We start from the raw sequence: 21,420 nt of genomic DNA, 5'->3' as shown, positions 1-21,420 counted from the left end.
TCACTGCCATTATAACGTGGACCTCACTATAGGCCCCCTACTGTTTACTATGACAGTCTTTATCTACTCAAAACCTAGTAAAGGCTCCAAAAACCCTTTATGATAGCCTTGACTATAGTGGAGTCCACGTTATAATGGCAGTGGAGAAAATTGGGAAAACAACGTTGCCGATCCCTCTGTCTTGTCAATGCCTTCTATAGACGGTAGCTGATACAGGTTTATCGATGTAATATTTACTGTTCATTCTCGTTTAAAATGATCAATTATATTTTATTGAGCAATGAATTATTGTTTTCAATAATTTCATAATGAATTTTCATAATGGAGATGAAATATTTTGTTAATTAATAATTAATTCTATATTGTTAAAAGACGATCTGGCAACAGAGCAAAGCGAGAAAGAGATAGCGCTATCCGCTTTGTTGAATGATAGACAAGGATAGCAATACAATTACTAATCAAACACTGCCATTATAACGTGGACCTCACTGTAGCTCTTATTCACTCAGCCCATTATGAATATCGTATTTAAAATTATGGTTTCCTCATCCAATATCATTCTAATGTCAAGTGATTATGTACAAATGGATAAATAAATAAAATAATCTTTGACTTGTAGTCCAGGCAGATGTAGAGATTGGGATTTTTGATATGTTCACCCCCAAACTAGTCTCAACAAAGCTGCAAAGTCGGAAATTGTGTTCCAAACATTCCCTCCAAACTTCATTGTCAACTGATCTATTGTTGCTGATCAGAAAATTTCACACTCAACACTAAAACTGCTGCAACAGTCGTAGGGAAATGCATACAATAGTGAGAATATGCATCAAATTGAAGATAATTAGATACTCTATCAGCTCATAGTCAGCAATGATTTTTATCACCAATCATTCAAAAATTATAAGACCGAAAAGATGAAAAAATTGGAGGCAGAAGTGTTTTTTTTTTTCAAAAAATGTCTAACCTTCAAGAGCGGATATCTCAGAAACTATGAGAGATATTGGAAACATGTAGAGGACAAAACTTGTTGGTAATTGTTTAAGCTTCAATTTTGTATAGAACACAAATGTTCATAAAATGCATAGTTTCCGAGATATTATTTATTTTATTTATTTATTCGTTGATATAATTACAAATCATATGAATATGATCGGGATAGAACAACAGGCATAGCCCAAAACTATTCTGTTCCCAAATGTTGATAAAAATATATGCGTAAAATGAAAAAATGGTACTTTCAAACCACCCCCACCCCTTTAGCACAGGGGTGAGGACTTTTGATATGTTAATCCTCTAACTATCCTTAAAAGAGCTATGGGGTTAAAAATTGTGTTCCAAACTTTTCCCTCTATAATCTTTCGTTGACTGGACTATTGGATAGCTTGAAGAGATGAGAATAAGCTCGGATGTGGACTAGTCTAGAAAAAAGTTGTGATAGAAAAAATACCTCAGCTATTCTTTCTAGCAACGGCTCCAGCCAGTTTTTGTTGCACTCAACATGACTGTCGAGAAAGGTGAGCACTGATGCAGTGGCCGCGTCTGCGCCTTTCACTCTGGACCTCATCAGACCTGCAACACAATTTTCCTCAATGGAAACGGGAAACGAAGTATCACTAGTTCAGACAAAACATTGAAAAATGTAGAACTTATCCATGCCAATTCCATTACATCTAGAGATACAGTACAAATACAGTACATACAGAGTGGGTCATATTTGACCAGGACAGTGTACTTTGCGTATGTGCAGTCTTTGCTGCAGTATGGCATTCTAGCGTGGGGAGGTGCATCATTGGCGGTCTTGGAGCCTCTGTCGGTCGCCCAGAGGTTGATAATTAAAACCATATTACAAAAAAACCAGCGTTTTCCCACCAATCTACTATTCAATATATTTCCAGTAATGAATGTTAGGAAGATTTTCATAAAAACTTTAGTAATTTACATTTTCAATAATAAGGACACTTTTTTCAGAGACATTCAACACAGTCATCTAACCAGAAACCAAACAATGTCACGTTTATTTAATCCTACTATTAGTATCAGTTTGAAAAGGCACAATTCATTTTACATTTCGCAATGGCTGTATAGAAACCTTACTCCAGGAATAGTTGAGGCTGGGGCGGGCCGAGTCAATGTAGTGTTAAAGCGCAGAATTTCTGAATGGTTAATGCATGTTGGATGGTAGGATGCAGAGAATTTAATCAAATAAACTTGTGTTTGAAATTCAAAATTTCAATTTGTTTTTCTTACCAAATAAATTTTGCAAAAAGCTATTCCGGCTGTTCTGGTGTGATGAAAATAATAATTATTAATAAATTATAAAAATCGTTATTATTACAAGCCGATTGCCTAATTTTCTTCCAATGGATCTATCTTTTCTTCCTACTCGAATTTAAATTGATTTTTTATATAATTAATCCTAAAAATATATTAAATATAATCTATTTTTATTTCATTTACCGTATGTATCTTATACTTATAGCCCAATATTTTTTATTGTAACACAGCTAATCTTAAGAACTGCTCCCACACACGGACGTAATAGTCTATGTGGGTTCTAATATTCATTTTATAATTGTAATTGTGTTGTTAAAATTGTACGATACGTGAATAAAAATAAAATTGAAATTGAAATTGAAATATGTATGGAATTCCCTCAATAAGTTGGAAACCGTTGTAGATAATATATAATACTGTAACTCTCAGGATAAGTAATTGGTCGAATACTCTACCTTTTGACGTGAAACTGAATTTCAACCCCTCATAAGGGGATGACTTAGGGGTTTTAACTCATATATTTTAAATGTAAACAAAAATTGTGTGGTACATCATTTTAAATGCCTTTTTGATACAAAAAAGATGGCAACATTAAAAATGCTCTATAATACTTGTATCCAAAATGGCGGCTGATTGAAGTTTCAGTTTTTAAAGAAATGAGTGAGTGTAACTAAAATATTTTTAATGTAAAAACCCATTGTGTGGTACATAATTTCATACAGAAACAATAGCGTAAATAGATAGCCCATGGTATAGGGCGTTTATGTTGCAACTTTTACTGTTATCTCAAGCCGATTACTGTCGATTATTGTTGATTTTTACTGTTTTGTTGGGGTGAGAGTGTATGAACGGCACAGTATGAGAGACTACGAGCGTCACACAGCTTCACGGGAAAGAACCACGTGGACTATCGGCTTGAGATAACAGTAAAAGTTGCGACATAAACGTCCTATACCATGGGATATCCATTTACCGTATTGTTTCTCTATGATAATTTTAAAGGCCTTTTTAAAACAAGAAAGATGGCATCAATAAAAATGTTCTATGATACTTGTATCCAAATGGCAGCTTATTGAGGTTATAGTTTTTAAATAAATGATTGTATACAAGCCATTTTTAACACAAGTATCATAGAACATTTTTATTGAAGCCATCTCTCTTGTTTCAAAAAGGCCTTTAAAATTATGTACCACTCAATGGGTGTTTACATTTAAAATATTCGAGTAACAAACCCTAAGTTATCCCTTTATGAGGGGTTGAAATTTAGTTGTACGTCAAAAGTTAGAGTATTCGACCAATAACTTATCCTGAAAGTTACAGTATTATATCTACAACAGTCTCCAACTTATTGAGGGTTCCCATACATATGACTCACTCTGTATAGTTAAATTAATTAAAAAATTATTCAACATGTAAATGTTTCTACTAGGAGAAAATTGGACACATATTTATAAAGTGGTAGGAACATCACCTACTTTTTGGACAAGTATGTGTAAGGGGGGGGGGAAAAGAACTATGATAACTTTTGTAAGGGGAAAAACTATTATAATAAAAAAAGAACAGAATAACTAGAACTTTAATTAATGAATCTTTAACATAAATACATTTGAACAAAACAAGATTAATTTGATTATAAAAAACATTATTGATATGAATTTTATGGGGAAAACACTCGCTTGCTGCTAATGATGATTCAATGTTTGTGGATATGAAAATTTAAGAACAATGATTCAGTAGTGACCTACCTTTTTTGAAATGGCCTCCCACTATGGCATCCACTGGTATTTCGCGACTTTAGTATTTTAAAAGAACAAATATTAACTGAACCAATGAATAGGCTCAGAACCCGTCTCCCTCAACAATACAATTATTTTTATACTGCCCGATCTGTGACAGAATAACTGTATTATTAAACGAACCGAAATCTAGCCTTTTTCACTGGATCAGCCGGACTTAACTTTTAGTCCTATCGAACGAGCTCACACTGACCAAAAGTAAATTTTTGGGTATTAAATATAAACTCAGTCAATGCCAAACATGGAAGCCATTTCAAGTACATATTTTTATCTGTCGCACAAGCGGCACGTTTGTTATTAAAAACAAAAGAGAAGCTACATTAATTTTGACAACAAATGAAATAAACAATCTTTCTGTCGATGACAAAGATTGTTCAAAGACAAAAACACTGTTCATTTACCTTTTTTAATTTAAAACTCTAAAATCCTGATCAATATGAGATAAATATATGATTCATATATATGTCCCATATGACCAGGTGGCATATGTTAATCAAAATACGGGGGGAGGAACAGTTCTGAGCTGTACCTGTTGGTCCTTCCTCAATCACTTTAATAAATGCATACATTTATTGCATATGAAATGCAATACATAAAATGCATCAATAAAAAAAATTAATGCATGGATACAGTAAATTCATATCATTGAAATGAATGAATACATAAAAATTGAATTATGCCGACAGGAAGAATTCTCTAAGATTCTAGTTTCGAACCATGTATCTTTAGTGAATTTTTAGAAAGTTCGTACAATTCACTCGATTGATCAAATAAATGTTTTATATTTTATTGCGTGGTTCATTCAATGATTTTGATAGTTGTATTCATTCTGTATAAGATGAATGATAACAATAATAATACTGAGAGTGATGCCCACATAAGCTCATAGGCTTGTGCGTGGGTAATGAGTGAGAGGGATGATGATGAGAGATTACGACTACATTTTAGGTAGTCGGGACCGACAGTTTATCGTCTCCTCCAAAAGACGGGGTGGCCGTATCTATGTGATTGTGCTGTGGTCAAAAGCATTTGCCCCGGTCGAGATTTGAACTCGGGTTCTCTTGATTATCAGACCGGGACGTCAACACTTATAATGATAATGAGAAAATATTACAAACTCACCTTCTCGCTTATCATTTCGTATAACTCTAACTTTTTGTATTTTAGCTAATTCTTCACCATCAGAAGCTGAAACAGAAAACGGAAATAGTTATTTGTGCAACTAGTGCGCAAAGTGACAGTTTGCTGCACCGAAAGAAACGTTTACGCCCGAGCCGTAGGCGAGGGCGGAATGGTTTCTTGAGTGCAGCAGAGGAACTTTGCGCACGTATTTCACATTAAGTTTTTCCTACAGTTACCATTGAATATGAAACGTGGGTAATTATGGGTAAAATTGCCTGAAATGCATCAAATGTTTTTCTGTGTAATTTTATTATTGATAAAAACCTTAATCCTAAAATCCTAAAGTCCTCGTTGTCCTTGGTTATAATATATAATGAATAATAATTAGCGCGTTGTGCTTCGTTGCACCTCTGCTCACTATAGCAGCCACAGCAGTCACTGTTACCAACTTCATTTTGATTTTGCTGCACTGTTGCTCCATATACCTACTAACTATTTTGTGTTGCCATGTTGCAAATCTGGAGTGCAGAAAATTTTTGCCGCACTAGAGCGGAAAAGTGATTCTTTGCGTTCTGTAATCAGTGCAGCAATGGCCACTTTTCAACGTAACTGTAGGAAAAATCAATAAAACATCTTTGTATTTTAAAAATAAATTTTGAGTATGTTAGGCTACCTGTTGCAATAGCTAATGATACAATAAGAAATCAGCCTATTGATTATAAAATGGCAATGAAAAATTGAAGATATCTCATAGATAAATGATTGACTAATATCACAGATTCAATATTTTTTTATTTAGTCTATGCTAATAGATTACATCACTTTTTGTAATGTTATAAAGTGGAAATAGAATACATTTATCTATCTATCTAATAGGCTACCGGCAAAACTGACCCACCTGATCTGTTCATCCACTGTATTGTTTATCTACAGAGCTTTTCTTGTGATTGGAGGTAGAATGCTACAATCATTATTTTCCCCCAGAGAGCTTGAATAAGAGTTAATTACCATCTTAATTATCATTAAGAGATCATGTCCTATGCTCTATGTTCGTCTTTGTTGATGTAGCATACAATGCGCTGCTTTCTTCTATGTATTACTTCTATGTTGAGTATAAGAGAGGGCCGACTGCTCCCTAACTTCGCTCTCTAGGAAAAATGAAGGCAGTCATTCTATTCTGTTTCATTGTTACATACATTCTCATTTCATCAGTCTCCATCTTCTAGATACCCAATCACTTACGGACAATATACTTTATGTATAGAAAGTATTTGTATATTTTGAATTTGGGTTTGAATTTGAATTTGTAAGTGTAATGTATCATTAAATGCTGTACACTCTTGTTCAGAAACTCGATTATTTCTTGTTAAAATGAACGTCTGTTCTGGTGAGTGTACCAATTAACCTAACCTGTATTAATTCTGTGTTCTAGTAAGTGTATCACAAATATTGCAAATATGAATTTGTATTTATTCTGTGTTCTGGTGAGTGTACCAATTACACTGTATTGTAAATGAATAGATGAGAAATTAATAATTAAATTACAGTATCAACATAACACTTCAATCATAATTTGTTGTAAATTTCCAACATAAATATTTCTTCAATGTTGTTTTCCATCACGAACTGCTTATTATTAAATCACTTTTTGCTTTTAGAAAAAACGACTAGCAGTCAGATATTTTACAATAAATGAATTAATCTTCTTGTCAAGAAGATGGCGGAACTGCCGAAAGATCTCGTTGTCACAGTGAGTGATTAATTCATTTATTGTAAAATATCTGACTGCTAGTCGTTTTTTCTAATAGCAAAAAGTGATATATTTCTATTACAAAACGAAAATTATTCTACGAATTGTTTACGTACTTACCACTGTCACTAAAATCGTCAACTAGTATAATTTCCTTTATCAAATGCTCTGGACTTCGATTCAGTACACTGAAAATTGAGAAACAGAATGGAGAGTGAAAATCACAAAGTTTAAGATCAGCAATCGAATTATATTAATTCATTTTTATAAACAATGGAGAGTGATTCCTTGATATAAATTACCTACTTGTTAAAAGATTACTTGAGGCGTCAAAAATAATTTTGAATGTTAAGCTATTAATAAATTATGAGATGGATTCTTCAATAACATTATGGACTAGTAGTTCTGTGAACATTAGACCTCATGCAGTATTCTCATCCACAAGTACCTGATTGAAACTATAGACCTTATGGAAATAAGTAATAGACTGGCTTCTCCACACATCTGTGTAATCACTTGTCAGCTGATTTATGATGAATAATTCTATAGTCTGATTTTTACTCTAATATTGGCGTATGAAGGAGGCTCCTCTTTCCTTTTATATCATCCTTGAAATGCAAAATTTCCAAAAACCTTGTATATACGTCGACGCGCAATTAAAAAAGGAACATATACCTGTCAAATTTCATGAAAATCTATTACCACGTTTCGCCGTAAATGCGCAACATATAAACATTTAAACATACAAACATTTAAACATTAAGAGAAATGCCAAACCGTCGACTTGAATCTTAGACCTCACTTCGCTCGGTCAATGACTTTAATTTTCATCTCTACGGCAAGTTTTATCACACTACCTACTTGTATGAAAGAACCTTCAATCACCAAATATTGACAATTTGTAGAAGAGAGAAATAAATCCAACATTTAACGTGTTTATTCCCATCCAAATTATACGTACTACATACTATACTAGCAGCACTTTGTAGTTACTGAAAATATTCATGTGTGGGGTAACATACTTTCGTGAACAACTATTAAAAATATAGAAGTTTAATATTGTATTTTGATTTGAATAATTATTATTAAATGTGTAATCTGAGGTTGAAAAAAGACCAGTTGAGAATTACTTTGCAAGAACGACTTTTTCAAAACCACAGTGTATCAAAAAAAAGTAAGTGTATCAGAAAAAACTAAACAAGTAGGAACACATTAAAATGATTTTTTGTAACTAACTATTGTATGTAATATTGTAATTTATCTAATATTTTGTGTAATTGATGTTGTAGTTTTAGTTTTTTTGGGGAAATAAAAATTTATCTATTTATCTATTTATTCATTTATTCATTTATTCATTTATTCATTTATTCATTTATTCATTTATTCATTTATTCATTTATTCATTTATTCATTTATTCATTTATTCATTATTCATTTATTCATTTATTCATTTATTCATTTATTCATTTATTCATTTATTCATTTATTCATTTATTCATTTATTTATCAAGGTTTTTGTGGTTTGATGAGCCGGAACAAAAGGAAACCCTCCTAAAGGTAGGCGCACATAGATCGTCATCGGACGGATCGGATGATTAGATTTGATGCATTGTTTTCAATTGGAGTGCGCATACCTATCCGCATCGTATACGTATGCGTACTCCAATTGAAAACAATGCATCTAATCAAATTGTCAGATCCGTCCTATGCGTGCCATCCGTCCTATGCGTGCCGTCCGTCCGATGACGATCTGTGTGCGCCTACCTTTAAAGTGCAAGTCATTCCCAATTTGAATTCGTTCAGGAAATATAGATGGTGCATTCCAAGTAAGTGTTGAGCACTGTCTAAAAATGTAAATCAACACAGATTTTTTTGTCAAACAAGACAGTCAAACAATTTTTGGAGATTTCAGTTAAATAGATATTCAAATTCAAATTTTATTTATTCAAACTCACAATATTCACATTCAGAATCAATAAGAAAAACAAAACACACAGCTCAGTAAGATTAAAAATAATTAATGGAAGATTAATAAAATAAATACTGGTATGTTTTATTAGAAATACGGTAAATTTGTGAATTGGAATAAAAAATACTACCTGCTGGAAGTATACAATACTCCACGTTTGCAAGCAGGAATGAATATCACTTCAACTAATTTTAAATGCATGAATAAAAGGAGAGAGAAAAAGAAAAGACTAGCAACCATTCACTCTCACATTCACTCACCTTGCACACTTTCCAATAACAGCTCATCTCACTAATGCTTATTGCAAGCCACCAAAATTACATTTAAACTACGAAATAACATTAAATAAGGATTCTAAATGGTCAGGCATAAGCCTAAATGGATAGCCTAAGTCATAAAAAGATTTTCCCAAGCTCGAATAATATTTTAAAATCATGAGAGTAGATGAAAGATGCGTTACTTTTAAAGAAACTGTATCAACAATGTAACTTACGACAGAGGTTGTTTTATAATAATTATTGTTTATTATAAATTGTATAATTATTATGTATTATAAATTGGTTCATGTTTGACGATGCTTATTGCTTTTTTGTAAAGTTTTACGGCAAATAAAATTCTTGATTGTATTTTTTTTAGGGCTACTCTTAAATATAAATAAAAATAGAAATCCAAGTACCTTTTTGAAATTATTTACTCACAACATGGTTCGGCAATATGATGCTATTATCTATGATTTTAATAGTTATTTGTATATCTAGAGTGAAAAGTGCTGTTTTTTCTCCCTGAGGGAAAAGTTTGAAGCCCGAGGCGAAGCCGAGGGCAACAATTTTCCTGAGGGAGAAAAAACATTTTTCACTCGTGATATACACAACATTTTCCTCCACCTACATTTTTATAAAAACTGCTAATAAAATAATTTTTAAAAACGTATGTGACCAAACAATGTGTTACAACATAATCTAAAAAGTAAACAGAAACAGCTGGCTTGTAATCACAGTTCTCCTCCGACAGCACTATCTGTCGGCTAAAGTTGTAACAACAATGACAGCCAAAACTACAGCTATGATGAAGTTCCCGTTTCAAATTTGAATAATAAGTTAATAAGTTAATAATTAGTTAATAAGTATATTCGTTGGCTGATATTTTGAATAACATGGAATAAAAGAAAAAAATATATACATTTTTTTTAGTATAGTGATATGAAGTTTGTAATAATAATTTCAGCATACAAACATAAATTTTATATATCGATCAAATGTCTGGTTGAAGTATTGAATTTAGTTGGTTTAATGACTACTCTATATGCTTCCTCATCTGAGCTTAGACCTTCTGACCTATTCCAAATGTACGTTTTTAAAATAGAGATGCTTCCCATGTTATTTAAATGGAGTCACTTTTACTCCCTAGGGAGTTTTTCTGTTTTTTAGTACCGAGAGCGAAAAAGTGACACTTTAGTATCATGTTTCAGGGAGTAAAGTAAGTACTTTTGACAGTAGGTGGAGGAAAATATATTTTGAAAAGGGTTCTTGGATTTCTATTTTTATTTATAAAATTATTGATTCTACGAAGTGAGGAGCGCTTTGCGCTGAACGGGGTAAGAGTATTAAAATTCAAAATATCGAACTCTAGAGAGAAAACCTTCCCAAATCCCAGAAATTGCAATGATATGAAATTGGTTTAATTATGTCGATATGCATACCTGACAACTGTTCTTAATAACGTCGATCTGGCCTCATTATGAAACGTAATAATTACACTGGTCGATGGAAGGTCATCCCTCCAGTCCTTGGTACGGCACCTGCAAAATCACAAATTTATATCAAATTGAAATTGACATTTTTTCAAAAACACTACAACTTCAAGCAATGCTTGGTGGTATTTGATACGTCAACCTCAGCATAAACTCAGTGTTAATTCTACAAACATCATGGATTTTTGCTAAAATGATCAACATTTAAAAAAGCTCAAACTCTCAGGAATGATAGTACTTGACGAGAGGAACAATATGACGTCATCACATTGGCGAAATTCACTCATTTTCTTGAGTTATAAGCATTTGAAGATGAGTGATTTCTCTGATCTGAGAGTGGAGGGAAGATTCTATGTTTGAGTGAATAACTCTTCCTGTATTGTAGCGAAACGTCTCATATTATAGCACAACACTTATTAGGTCAACCTCTACCCATAACCCGAATATCAACCAAATCTGGGAGATTTGCATTTTTCATGAATTTTTTTCATCATGGATTTTCGCGAAAATGGTCAAAATTGAAAAAAAAAGAAATTCTGACACCAGATTGAAGTTCTGCTTTATTTAAATCGAGGCGAGGAAAAATGGTAAAGCATATTATATTCTAAATTGCAGTATTTGGAGCCCTTGCGAATTCAAGAAGAAAAAGTTGATATGGCGGTTCTATAAATAGAAGGGTTCCGATATAAATGACAGGCACACAATTGGGTTGCTTGCCTCTTGCCTGGGCTGGTGCCAGCCTATTTAATACCTGCCTTTTCACAAGCAGATGCAAATCTATTATCAGTTGAATTGCTGTGTGCAAGGCAGAAAGCACACACACTATTCTTTCCATTCCTCACAGTAAATCGTAGAAAGATGCTTAAATCAGAAAGATGAAACGTAGAAAAATGCTAGAACGTTAATCAGGTGTAATTAATTATTATCAATTATTTTGTATTCATAAAATGTATATAAGGGGTATTCACAATGTTGATTTAGCCAGCAAAAGTGCTATTTGATAACTCTGGATTGTGAACGCCCCATCTAAAACCATTCTGCTATTAGCTAACTGCAGTAGCGATCCAAGCGGATAATTTGTCTAACTCAAAGTTTATTATATCTCAAAAGTAAGATTATAAAGATATGACTGCCGTTTTAACAGAGATTGCTACAGTTAGTGGACTCAAACCTGCGCTATCTGCTATCTCGTATGTTAATTTTTTTCTAACGTACCACTATAGCATTGAGTTAACACAGACTTAGCAAATAGCTGGAGTTAGCGAATAGCTCGACTTAGCCAGCTAACTCCAACATTGTAAATACCCCTATAGTATTCAATTATAATAATTATGGGTGAACTATTTCAATTATTCCCCCATATATTATGTGATCTGATATCTCAGATCATGATCCTTTCCAATATATAGGAGGAAATATGCCCATCTTTTGATTGATTCGTTTGTACCGATGATGAGCTAAATGCATGATTCTCTACGATCAAGAGCTAGTTATAGAAAATGAATAATAATGATAGAAATGAAAGAAATATTTAGATCAATATACTGTTTCAGTTGAATGAAGAAAAGTAGCATACAATAATATATAATATTTTCAATATTATTTTCGGACTATGTGTTACCTTTACTGAATTTGGGAGAGAAATAGCACAAGGTTACCTTATTTTTTCTCTCCCTATCATTTTGATCATGTACTTATTGCATCAATCAATAACGAATATTCCTATTCATTGGAAAAATCAGATCAAATCATTCGAGAAAATAATTGAAATATATTATGCATTATGTTAGGAGTCCGGTCTCACAAGATGTCAAATTATTTAACAACAATGACAATGACAAAACAACTTAATCATAAAATGATTGGAAACGAAAAAAACATATTGATTCCATATTAGTCCAAAAGAGGTTATGATTCTTCAGCAGTTCTAAACACATACATCTTGATCCCAGAAAATCACATAAAATTTTGAATTTAGAATGCGATAAACTGAGAAACTTCAATAAAACTGATTCTCAATCCAGCCTTATGAAGAATTGCTGAAATACAGATTGGATTCCTCGTGAATCGAATACACGTTAAATGAAAAGCAATCAATAAATCATTGTTTCCGGACATTCTGGACTATTTTTCTAGTGAGAATTAGGAAGTGCTACACTTCTATGAAAATGAATGCTATAGTGAGGTTCACGTTATAATGGCAGTGAAGAAAGATAGGAGAACAACGTTGCCGATCCTCACTGTCTTGTCAATGCCTTCTTGACGGTTGCTGATACAGGCTTATTAATGTCATAGGATATTAATTTGTTCATTCTCGTTTAAAATAATCAATTATATTTTATTAAGCAAGGAATTATATTTTTCAACGATTTCATAATGAATTTTCATAGTTAAGATGGAATATTTTGTTAGTTAATTATTAGGAAAAAAAGTAAATTCGTATGGCTTTTGTTGGTGGGGAGTCCCTTGCGGGAAGGTCCCACCGCCTGAATATAATTATAATTTAAGCCGTCAATGGGCATTACGACTGTCATACTTCAGCCGGGACCGACAGTTTAACGTGCCCATCCGATAACACGGGAGTGATCTGGTTAAAAAACTTTTGGTATTGAGAGGGTTTGAGCCCGGGATCTCTCTATGCTGCTACGCAAGCACTCTATCCACTAGACCATGGATCACTCCGGTTTAATTATTAATTTATACTAATTATACTTTATTAATTCAAGTTAATTATTAATTCACATTGTTAGAAGCTGATCTGGCAACAGAGCAAATCAAGAAAGAGATAGCACTATCCGCTTTGTTGAATGATAGACAAGGATAGCAATACCATTGGAAATCGAACACTGCCATTATAACGTAGACCTCACTATAGAAGTGATCTAGCCTCCAATGGGCGTGCGAGATAAAATCCAGCCAGCTGGAAAAGCTAGAAAAGCTTTCCAACACACGCACGCGTAAGGATGAGCACGCGCGTGCAAATTTACAGTTTAAAAGCACGGACTTATCCCCCCTCCCTGACTCATCCACATCTATCCTTTCCTTCCCCCCACCCCTCGCCACTCTTACTTTGTGTGACAGCATTCGCCTAATCCCTTGGATAAACTTCTTAGTATAAAACCTACTTAATATATTCATACTGAGTTCGCCTCCATTCAAGTCTGTGCCTCTCCTCGCCTCCGCCAGGGAAATCCTGGGAACGTTCAACACTTAGTAATTTTTCCACTAGGTTTGCTCGGCCCATACCGTACTGCAAATTTTCCCCTGCTATCTCCGTTCATTCCAATAAGGGCACGACTCTCTCTCCCTCATTCTCACCAACTTTTATCACGTGAATAGTTACCTGGCGGTTTTTCTCATGGATCTGGCAAATCGCCACTACTCTGGAAGCATATTTTGCAATTAAAGCAAACCTACCTAAAAGCTTTTTGTTTTCAGGAATAATTCCAAGAGAGGGATAACTGAATCGAAAATGCCCAATCACAAGTAAATATCTTTCACATTCATCCGAGTTTACCGGATTTTGATGTGAATTTGTCTCATAGTGTTGTGGATGTATCACATTTACTTGATTTAAAACATTCTTGAGCTAAACCGTCGGTCCCGGCTGCCCAAAAAGCAGTCAATGCTAAAAATTAAATGAAAAATTGTACTGTTTAAATTGAACTTCTCTTTAATAAAACTTGAACATTAAGCAATTAATAGAGCACTTTTTTAACAACAGCAACAAATTGTTTGTTCGTAATCTTCGAGTAATTTATGACATTATAACGGATGAACACGTTAAGCTGTCGGTCCCGGCTGCCCAAAAAGCAGTCGTTAGGTCATGTCAGAGGCCTGAAATTGATCAGCTGCGACCTGAAAACTGTGACACCAGACCTGAGCCAGCCTTCACTCGATATTATTATTATTACTTGATTTTATCGTTTCAATCATCATATCTATTGGAGAATGTGATGACAAGACTGTAACTAGTAGTTCTGTGAACAGTAGACCTCGCGCTCAGTGAGTTACATTGACCTGTTGTTATGTTTTCTCAAAAATTAATAAATAATTTATCAATTGAAAATGTCTAGAAAAAATCCTAAATAAACATAGAGCTTTCTGTCCTATATCGTACCGTGACGTGTCGTCTCGGAATGTGAGTGTGTGCGCTGTTATCAGGTCTGGCTGCAACTGTCTACATACAACGTTGATGGAAAGATACAATTTTCAAGATGTTCGATGTTTTTGAACGGGTAGTATTATAGTCAACTGTCTACTAAAATGTTAATGGAAAGATACAATCATTTTCAAGATGTTCTATGTTTTTGAACGGGTAGTATAGTCCACTAGACAGCTGATTTATGATGAATAATTCTATAGTCTGATTTTTACGGTGATATTGGCGTATGAAGGAGGCTCCTTTTTCCTTTTATATTATCCTTGAAATGCAAAATTTCGAAAAACCTTGTATATACGTCGACGCGCAATTTAAAAAGGAACATACCTGTCAAATTTCATGAAAATCTATTAACGCGTTTCCCCGTAAATGCGCAACATAAAAACATATTATAAACATTTAAACATTCAAATCAAACATTTAAACATTAAGAGAAATGCCAAACCGTCGACTTGAATGTTAGACCTCACTTCGCTCAGTCAAACATCTACAAATTTCTAATATTAGGCCCGATATCTATCAAGATCCAATGCACCATTAAATGTTTCAATCATTCCATCTATTGGAGAATGTGATGACAAGACTGTAAATATCTACAAATTTCTAATATTAGGGCCCGATATCTATCAAGATCCAATGCACAATTAAATCCATGTTTCACGACCATAGGTGTAGTGGACTAATTCAATTAGTGTCCAAGAGACCGGGCCTATATAATAGAATATTATTGCTAGTTCAGTTCTGATTAGAAACTGATTCCTATATGTGTTGACATTGCAAAAATCCTTTCCATAACGACGAGTGTGGATATGTACAAGAACAAGTGCAATAGGACATTAGAACAATTTTACTTTAAGAAATAGTGTGAGCCACATTTGAAATGTTCTCTTTTGTTTTTGAATCAGAATGTTTCATCTGAATTGAGCCAAAGTTGATCATTTTTCATCTGCTGGATTGTGAAATTGTTTTATGGGAAGAACGTAAAATATGACCATATTCGGAATACCATATATTGGGCGTGTCTCGCCTCTAACTTTTAGTCGAGTTATTTTTGGTTATTTTTAGTAAATTGAACAACTATCTTGAAAATTAACATTTTCAGAAAATTGTTGTTTTACTATAGATCAACAATACCATGAAGAATCTATCCTCTAAATCTCATGGATTTATATCTTACCGAATATGAAATGTTCTGTCCCAAAAATTCAAACTTTAGGCTCTCATATCTCAGAAAGTAATGATCAGAAAAAAAATGTTTTCCCGAGAAAACTCTTTCATTTTGATAGCTTGATGATATACAAATCGGAAAACTTTGAGAAATATCACGAGTAGAAAGTTTATTTTTAGCCTTTGCACAGCCTTAAGCTTCCATTTACTTGAGATTAAAGATAGAAGATTGGAAAAAGAAGGTGTAACAACCGAATCTTGAGTAAACCTTCAATTCTGATCACTCCCATGCGCATTGAATCTCAGAATTTATCAGATTGATTGGCCTTATGAATTTATTCAATTTCAATCGATTCAGTACATATTGAATGTATTTGTACGTAAGAATGAATGAAGTATGCTTCATTCGCCAGAGGCTATTTTTAAGGGAAGGCGAAAAAACGAAAAGATCTGAATCGACAGACTGCTGGAATATGATTGATTTATCAGTTGGAAAAACAAAAGAAAATTGTGGTGGAAAACAGTTGTCTGACATCGCAGTCTATCAAATCGTGAAAAGTTCACATGGAAGAAACTGACATACGTCAATAGTGGCATTTGGAAGGATGGCACAAAAATATTGGGAAAGAAAGAGCGGAAAAACTGAAATGAGATGGAAATATTTGAAATCGCGGTAAGAGAAGCCTCTGCAGATCAGACTGAACAATCTGTTGGATCGATTTGTCAATTTTCCAAGACTTTTTATTTCGATTAATTCCTGTAGCTGACATTTCTAAGAGGTTTAGATAAGATATATGCGGATGATTTTGACCCAATAATGAGCCAATAATTGAAAACTTACATTTCAAATTAAAATTAAAATTCAAATAGAAATAAAAATCTCAGTACCCTTTTTAGATAAAATTCAATTGAATAATTTCATCAAAAAAGGGTACAGAGATTTTTATTTCTATTTATATAACAAGTAGCCCTAAACAGAAAAGATTGAAATTCAAATTGTAATTTGCATTTTCATTCATTACAATATTAATTACAGTATGTAAGAATTTCTGCATTGTCAGCATATACATTTCAACATATAGTTACTATAGTTATATAACTATATCAGTTTTTATATTATAGTAACTGTAGTTAGGCTACGAAACCTGGATTTGTTATAAATATTTATAATAATTAAAAATGTGGTTGACAACATAGATTTTTTTCATACACTATACTACAATAGGCGTCTAAAAGATTGCCGTAGATAATATGGACAGTGAGTAATTATTTCAAGTGATTCCAAAGCGTTTACTTAATAAATAAGGAATTACAATATTACATTGCTGCTATTTAAAACAAATAGTTAAATAGGACCGGGAGCCCTATTTCCGAGCTCGGATTTAGCTAAGTCTAGACTTTAAACAGCTGGAGTCAGAAAATTGGCTTTCCAAAACGGGGCGTAGTCGCAGTTTTTATAATTTTTTATTTTTCTTACTTCTAAAATTGAAACGTTTTTCCGTGACGAAATTAAACATTCCTAAATAATTCAAAAAAGCTGAAACGTTACACTATTTTTTCTCTATTTTATTTGTGTTCAGTTTTCTAGTTTTTCGAAATTTAGTTTAAACGTGACTGCGAATACGCCCCGTTTCGGAAAGCCAATTTTCTGACTCCAGCTGTTAAAATCTAGAACTTAGCTAAATCCCGAGCTCGGAAATAGGGCTCCGGTCCTATTTAACTATTTTTTTTAAATAGCAGCAATGTAATTGTAATTCCTAACTTCCCTGTTTAAAAGTCTAGAACTTAGCTTAGGTATATGTATGTTGTAACCCTAATTCTTTTCCATGAAACTGATTCAATCCCATCCAGGCAGGCTACTATACAGCAGGCATATACCTCATGTATAATATAATAAAGGATGGAATTGGCTTATATTCGCAACGGATAGGAAATTCACGAATGACGACGCATCATCACGTCTGAACAACTGAACTGATCAACTTTGCACATAGATTCTTAATTTACCGAGGATGGTTGTAGGACTATTTTTAATTCTTCAAGATTTCATTAGGTTAAGTACATACAGCAGGCATACCTCATCTATTGTCCTCCATAGAGTGTAAGAGTCTAATCTATAATTTATAATAAAGTGTAGAGTCTACTATGTAGAGTATAAGACAGTGTAGAGAGAAGTGTAGAGTATAATAGAGAATGTAAGAGTCTAATCTATAAAATAATAAAGGAAAGAATTGGCTTTTATACGCACGGGATTGGAAATTCACGAATGACGCATCATCACGTCTGAACAACTGGACTGATCTACTTTGCATATAGATTCTTAATTTACCGAGGATGGTGATAGGCCTATTTTCAATTCTTCAAGATTTCAGTAGGTCAAATTTTCAGTTTGTTCTTGCGGAGCACGGGTTACCTACTTGTCAAAAATATTATGATTCCAAGTTTTAAACGAACAAATACTAATTGGAAGGCTGCACAGTGTAAACCACCATTCCATTCCATGCAACTAATAGAGCACTTTTTTAACAACAGCAACAAATTGTTTGTTCGTAATCTTCGAGTAATTTATGACATTATAACGGATGAACACGTTAAGCTGTCGTTCCCGGCTGCCTAAAAAGCAGTCGTTAGGTCATGTCAGAGGCCTGAAATTGATCAGTTGCGACCTGAAAACTCTGACACCAGACCTGAGCCAGCCAGTTCACTCGATATTATTATTATTACTTGATTTTATCGTTTCATCATTATATCTATTGGAGAATGTGATGACAAGACTGTAAATATCTACAAATTTCTAATATTAGGGCACGATATCTATCAAGATCCAATGCACAATTAAATCCATGTTTCACGACCATAGGTGTAGTGGACTAATTCAATTAGTGTCCAAGAGATCGGGCCTAAGTAATTGAATATAATTGTTGGTTCTGTTGTGATTAGAATCTGATTCCTATATGTTGACATTGCAAAAATCCTTTTCATAACGACGAGTGTGGATATGTACAAGAACAAGTGCAATAGGACATTAGAACAATTCTACTTTAACAAATGGTGTGAGCCACATTTGAAATGTTCTCTTTTGTTTTTGAATCAGAATGTTTCATCTGAATTGAGCCAAAGTTGATGATTCTTCATCTGCTAGATTGTGAAATTGTTTTATGGGAAGAACGTAAAATATGACCATATTCGGAATACCATATATATTGGGCGTGTCTCGCCTCTAACTTTTAGTCGAGTTATTTTTGGTTATTTTTAGTAAATTGAATAACTATCTTGAAAATTAATATTTTCAGAAAATTTTTGTTTCACTAGATCAAAATACCATAAAGAATCTATCCTCTGAATCTCATGGATTTATATCTTACCGAATTTGAAATGTTTTGTCCCAAAAATTCAAACTTCAGGCCTCATATCTCGAAAAGTAATGATCAGAAAAAAATGTTTTCCTGAGAAAACTTTTTCATTTTGATAGCTTGATGATATACAAATCGTAAAACTTTGAGAAATATCACGAGTAGAAAGTTTATTTTTAGCCTTTGCACAGCCTTAAGCTTCCAGTTTACTTGAGATTAAAGATAGAAGATTGGATAAAGAAGGTGTAACAACCGAAATCTTGAGGAAACCTTCAAATTCTGATCACTTCCATGCGCAATTGAATCTCAGAATTTATCAGATTGATTGGCCTTTTGAATTTATTCAATTCCAAACGATTCAGTACATATTGAATGTATTTGTATGTCAGAATGAATGAAGTATGCTTCATTCGCCAGAGGCTATTTTCGAGGGAAGGCGGGAAAAACTAAAAGATCTGAATCGACAGACTGGAATATGATTGATTTATCAGTTGGAAAAACAAAAGAAAATTGTGGTGGAAAACAGTTGTCTGACATCGCAGTCTATCAAATCGTGAAAAGTTCACATGGAAGAAACTGACATACGTCAATAGTGGCATTTGGAAGGATGGCACAAAAATATTGGGAAAGAAAGAGCGGAAAAACTGAAATGAGATGGAAATATTTGAAATCTCGATAAGAAAAGCCACTTCAGATCAGACTGATAGATCGATTTGTCAATTTTCAAAGACTTTTTATCTTCGATTAATTCCTGTAGCTGACATTTCTAAGAGGTTTAGATAAGGATGTATGCGATGATTTTGACCCAATAATTGAAAACTTACATTTCAAATTCAAATAGAAATAAAAATCTCAGTTACCCTTTTTTGAATTATTTTATCGAAAATAATTATGATTCCAAGGTTTAAAACAGCAAATACTAATCGGAATGCTTTACTGTGTAAACCTTGTGATCAACTTAACACATAGATTCTTAATTTACCGAGGATGGTTATAGGCCTATTTTCAATTCTTCAAGATTTCAGAATGTCAAATTTTCAGTTTGTCATGTTCTTGCGGAGCACGGGTTACCTACTTGTCGAAAATAATTATGATTCCAAGTTTTAAACGAACAAATAGTAATTGGAAGGCTGCACGGTGTAAACCACCATTCCATGCAACTAATCTAATCCCATCTACTGCACAGTAGGGCCATGCCTACCATTCCTCATCGGCTGTTGTTGTATTGGCCCTGGGCGACCGGGGATAATCTCGCAGATTCATTCTGTCTGTCAAATAAATCATACCTGCTCGGGGGTATCGCATCCTCCTTCCTTCCTTCCTTCGACAAGATTACCTGCACGCGCGATATTTCATCCCGCATCTTGAGACGTTCGATATTGTAAAAAATGTGCTTGATCGTTCGATACGTCTCAAGTTCGATATTGTAAAAAATGTGATGGGGCCTACAAAAAATCGAGCACTTTCTCAAGGCGGAAGGTAGACTTGAAAACTTGTAAATTTTACTGAGGACATTTACAGTACACTGAATCAAAGAGTGAAGATACCGTTCAATCAATACTTTCACTAATCAATAATTCATTCGATTCAATAAGCGCTCTAGAAACCTGGCCAAAATTTGAAAATGGCCTAAATATTAAATCTAATGGACCATCAGATTTTTAGTCTTCAAGTTTAGTAGTGTATCAACAAGTCACAGAAACCGTGATTTCTAATGTTATTATAATATTATGGTTACGAAAATTAGTTATAGGAAAAACAGTTGAACGCGTGAATTATAAACACGAATTGAAAGTACTTTAAGATATTTTTATTCTAGCATAGAACTTTCAGCCCTCTAATTCTCAATTTGTCTTATTTCGAAATTGATTCATTGATATACTACATATGAATAAGTTGTAATGAAATATCATAATGGGTGCTCCAATTGACAGTTAAATTCACTCTTAAAGATTGTTTCACTAGAGAACAGTCGAAATACATTGATATACTACATATGAATAAGTTACAATGAAATATCATAATTGGTGCTCCAATTGACAGTTAAATTAACTCTTAAAGATTGTTTCACTTGAGA

General features: G+C 33.5%; 1 protein-coding gene across 1 annotated transcript in view; it reads right to left on the bottom strand.

The window, feature by feature from the left end:
* Nucleotides 1-21,420, bottom strand: part of LOC111054357 (polypeptide N-acetylgalactosaminyltransferase 2) — a 313,295-nt gene that overhangs the window by 15,978 nt on the left and 275,897 nt on the right. Inside the window, exons 3-6 of the mRNA XM_039429596.1 lie at nucleotides 10,611-10,709; nucleotides 7,063-7,130; nucleotides 5,193-5,258; nucleotides 1,448-1,569 (exon numbers count right to left, since the gene is read on the bottom strand). Coding sequence (XP_039285530.1) covers nucleotides 1,448-1,569; nucleotides 5,193-5,258; nucleotides 7,063-7,130; nucleotides 10,611-10,709 — 355 coding nt within the window. The remainder of the gene's footprint in view (nucleotides 1-1,447; nucleotides 1,570-5,192; nucleotides 5,259-7,062; nucleotides 7,131-10,610; nucleotides 10,710-21,420) is intronic.

The sequence above is a fragment of the Nilaparvata lugens genome, chromosome 5, assembly GCF_014356525.2.
Source record: "Nilaparvata lugens isolate BPH chromosome 5, ASM1435652v1, whole genome shotgun sequence".
Lineage (NCBI taxonomy): Eukaryota > Metazoa > Arthropoda > Insecta > Hemiptera > Delphacidae > Nilaparvata > Nilaparvata lugens.
The sequence above is the reverse complement of the archived record's forward strand: the minus strand, read 5'-3'. Positions and strand labels throughout refer to the sequence as shown.